Source organism: Trichechus manatus, unplaced genomic scaffold (assembly GCF_000243295.1).
Source record: "Trichechus manatus latirostris isolate Lorelei unplaced genomic scaffold, TriManLat1.0 scaffold00011, whole genome shotgun sequence".
NCBI classification, from domain to species: domain Eukaryota; kingdom Metazoa; phylum Chordata; class Mammalia; order Sirenia; family Trichechidae; genus Trichechus; species Trichechus manatus.
Genome location: NW_004443947.1, coordinates 3,473,159 through 3,476,118, shown reverse-complemented (window position 1 = coordinate 3,476,118; position 2,960 = coordinate 3,473,159). Strand labels below are relative to the sequence as shown.

The 2,960-nt window shown below is 48.1% G+C and overlaps 1 protein-coding gene across 1 annotated transcript; it reads right to left on the bottom strand.

Moving 5' to 3' along the window:
- Nucleotides 1–840: 840 nt before the first annotated feature.
- DRD1 (dopamine receptor D1) lies at nucleotides 841–2,511 on the bottom strand. The gene has a single exon (XM_004371179.2). The coding sequence runs from the start codon at nucleotides 2,215–2,217 to the stop codon at nucleotides 877–879; it is 1,341 nt and encodes a 446-aa protein (XP_004371236.1). The 5' UTR covers nucleotides 2,218–2,511; the 3' UTR covers nucleotides 841–876.
- Between the last annotated feature and the right edge of the window lie 449 nt (nucleotides 2,512–2,960).

Here is a 2,960-nt window from a genome sequence, read left to right as displayed (position 1 = left end):
CTTTCTAGAAAATGAAAAGAACATTCATAGCATTTGTCGACTCTCACCTCATATTCATTTATGTCAGTGAATTTTAAGGGAATCATCACAACTCAGGTTCATTTCTTACCAGTCTTTGCTGCATTTCTAGAAGTTACACATGAGCGTTTAGGATCTCAGACGGTCTGTGTGTTTGTCTCATTGACTTATAAAGTGCTAGTTAAATGGACAAAAATGTGGTTTTAAGGTCTCAGATATCTCATTAGTTTATACTATTAAACATGATAAATATAGATTTATTATAATAAATTAAAATATCCATATAATACAATAAATAAATAAAACCAATATCAACAAAGCATCTCTCGATTCTGGAAGAAAAAAAAATTCCCCTTCCTACTATAAGGCTCAGTTATGTTTTGTTTTAGAAATAATTTATGAAGGCATGCACCTACCTTTACAATCTGAAAACTTTGCCTGGAACAGTGTTAGCACCTGTTTGTACACTGCAAACTCAACCCTTCTCATTTCCTTCCTTGAAAGTTTTAATTTTTAAGTGAAGCTGTTCATTGTTAATTCCTTGCCCCCTTGTTATTTATTTATTTATTTTAATCCTAAAATAAGAATCAGCATCGAAAAACAATTTTGGAGCTAAGACACATCCCTTGTGAGCATTTGCTTCACACATGTCCCTGTATGATTCACTATGAACTACACAAAAAATAGACTGGGGTATATTTTAAAGTATAGTTAGTTGTGTGCTGGGGGCAAGCAGCAGAGGAAGGCTTGCCTGAGACCTCTGAGTCTCAATACTTTAGTAAATTCTTAATAGCAAGCCCAAGAGAAAGCTCCTCTAGATTTTGGGATGAGCATGTCTGGCAGGATTCGTCTCAGGGTTCAGGTTGGGTGCTGTCCATTTTGTGTGATGGGCTGGATCTTCTCAAGAGAGACATCAGTGTCATAGTCCAATATGACAGATAGGGCTGGGGACAGCTTCTCCAAAGGTCTGGCTATTCCACCTGCCTCCACCTTCTTCAGGTCCTCAGAGGAGCCCACAGCATGTGGGATTAGGTAGACCAGATTGCACTCCTTGGAAATGGAGCCTCTCGGCTCATGATGGCTGGAAAATACCACGGCTCCGTTGTTATTGATGCTAACCGTCTCGATGGCATTGCCAGTTGTTGGGCAAAGTCGGTAGCATCCTAAGAGAGTTGAAAATGCCTTCCGGAAATCAGCATTAAAGGCATAGATGATGGGATTCAAGGAGGAATTAGCCCATCCAAACCACACAAACACGTCAAACGTGATAGAATCAATGCAGAAGGGCTTGGTCTCCCCGGACCCACAGAAGGGCACCATGCAGTTCAAGATGAAGAAAGGCAGCCAGCAGCACACAAACACCCCCATGATCACGGACAGGGTCTTCAGAACTTTAGTCTCTCTTTTGAAGGACGTCTTAAAGGAACTTTCTTGTTGGGAGCACTCAGCGGGGTTTCCATTCCCCGTAGTTGTCTGGCAATTCTTGGCATGGACTGCCGCCCTCTCCAAGGCCGAGATGCGCCGTATTTGTTTCTGGGCGATCCTGTAGATCCTGGTGTACGTGACAATCATGATGGCCACAGGGATGTAAAAGCTTATTAGGGAGGACGAGATGGCATATGTTCTGCTCAAGCTAGAATCACAGTTTTCTGTGGTCTCATCCAGGGAAGTGGCATTCCCATCTGAGGGGCTTGAGGGTTTCGCCTTGTGCCAGCTGAGCTGCACAGGGATGAAAGAAATGAGCACAGACAAGGTCCATGCCACGCCGATCAGAATGAATGCTGCCTTGGGGGTCATCTTCCTCTCATACCGGAAGGGACTGGAGATAGCCCAGTACCTGTCCACGCTGATCACGCAGAGATTGAGGATTGACGCAGTGGAGCACATGATGTCAAAGGCCACCCAGATGTTGCAGAAGGACCCAAAAGGCCAGAAGCCAGCAATCTCAGCCACCGCCTTCCAGGGCATGACCAAGACAGCCACCAAGAGATCTGACACAGCCAAGGAGATGACGAAGAAGTTGGTCACCTTGGACCGCAGGTGTCGGAACCTGATGACGGCAGCACAGACCAGCGTGTTCCCCAGGAGAGTGGACAAGATGAGCAAGGACAGGAAGCAGGCTGTGAGGATGCGGAAGGAGAAGTCCCTCTCCACCACCAGCCCAGACCCGTCCATGTTGGAGGTGTTCAGAGTCCTCATCTTGCTGAGGGAAAGCACATTAGAGGCTCTGACGCTTCTAAAGTTCCGAAGCAGGGATCACAGGTCAGTCAGCCTCCGGGAGTCCTCACTTACCAGGCAGCCTCTTGCACATCAGCCCCAGGTGCTCCCCTGGGTGGAGGACCTCACCAGCATTCCATCAGAGGGCTGCAACAACAGGGTGGCAGGGTCTGCCCCTTGGCAAGCCAAGTCAGCCCCGTGAGAGGTCCCTTTTGCTTTCTACAACTGTCTTCTGATTGTCGTGCTCTGGGCCTGTCACAGGGACCAGTTGGCCCCTCACTTTCTGGCATATTCCAAGCTATCAATCCAGAGACTCCTGGCCTCCGCTGAGTTAGTCAGTTGCAGTCAGTCACATTTCAGGGCTGTTGTCTCTCTGGTGGGGACAGAGAATTCTCCTCTCCTGAGTCGTGGCTGAAAATACATTCCTCGCTCCTCCAAGCCCCTTGCTCCTTAGCAGTTCTCCGAACGCCCTAAAAAGCAAAGGAAAGACACGCGGTCGTTCGCCAAGACTTCAGTAGATCTCATCTCTACTCAGGTCAACCCCAATCCAACCAAGCACTGGGCAAGCTCTCTGGGCCACCTACCTTGCCTTGGGTTCTCTCTCTCAAAACCCCTGGAGCTCTGAAAGAGAACTTGGCGAGGCGCCGCAGCTCCACAACGCCCTAGAGACGCGCCTGGGTCCTGCTGATGCAGCACGCAGCCCGGGTTAGGCTCCTGGGGCACAA

Bases quoted from the DNA above. Each gene is read 5' to 3' on its own strand.
- DRD1 (XM_004371179.2), bottom strand. From the start codon at position 2,217: ATGAGGACTCTGAACACCTCCAACATGGACGGGTCTGGGCTGGTGGTG.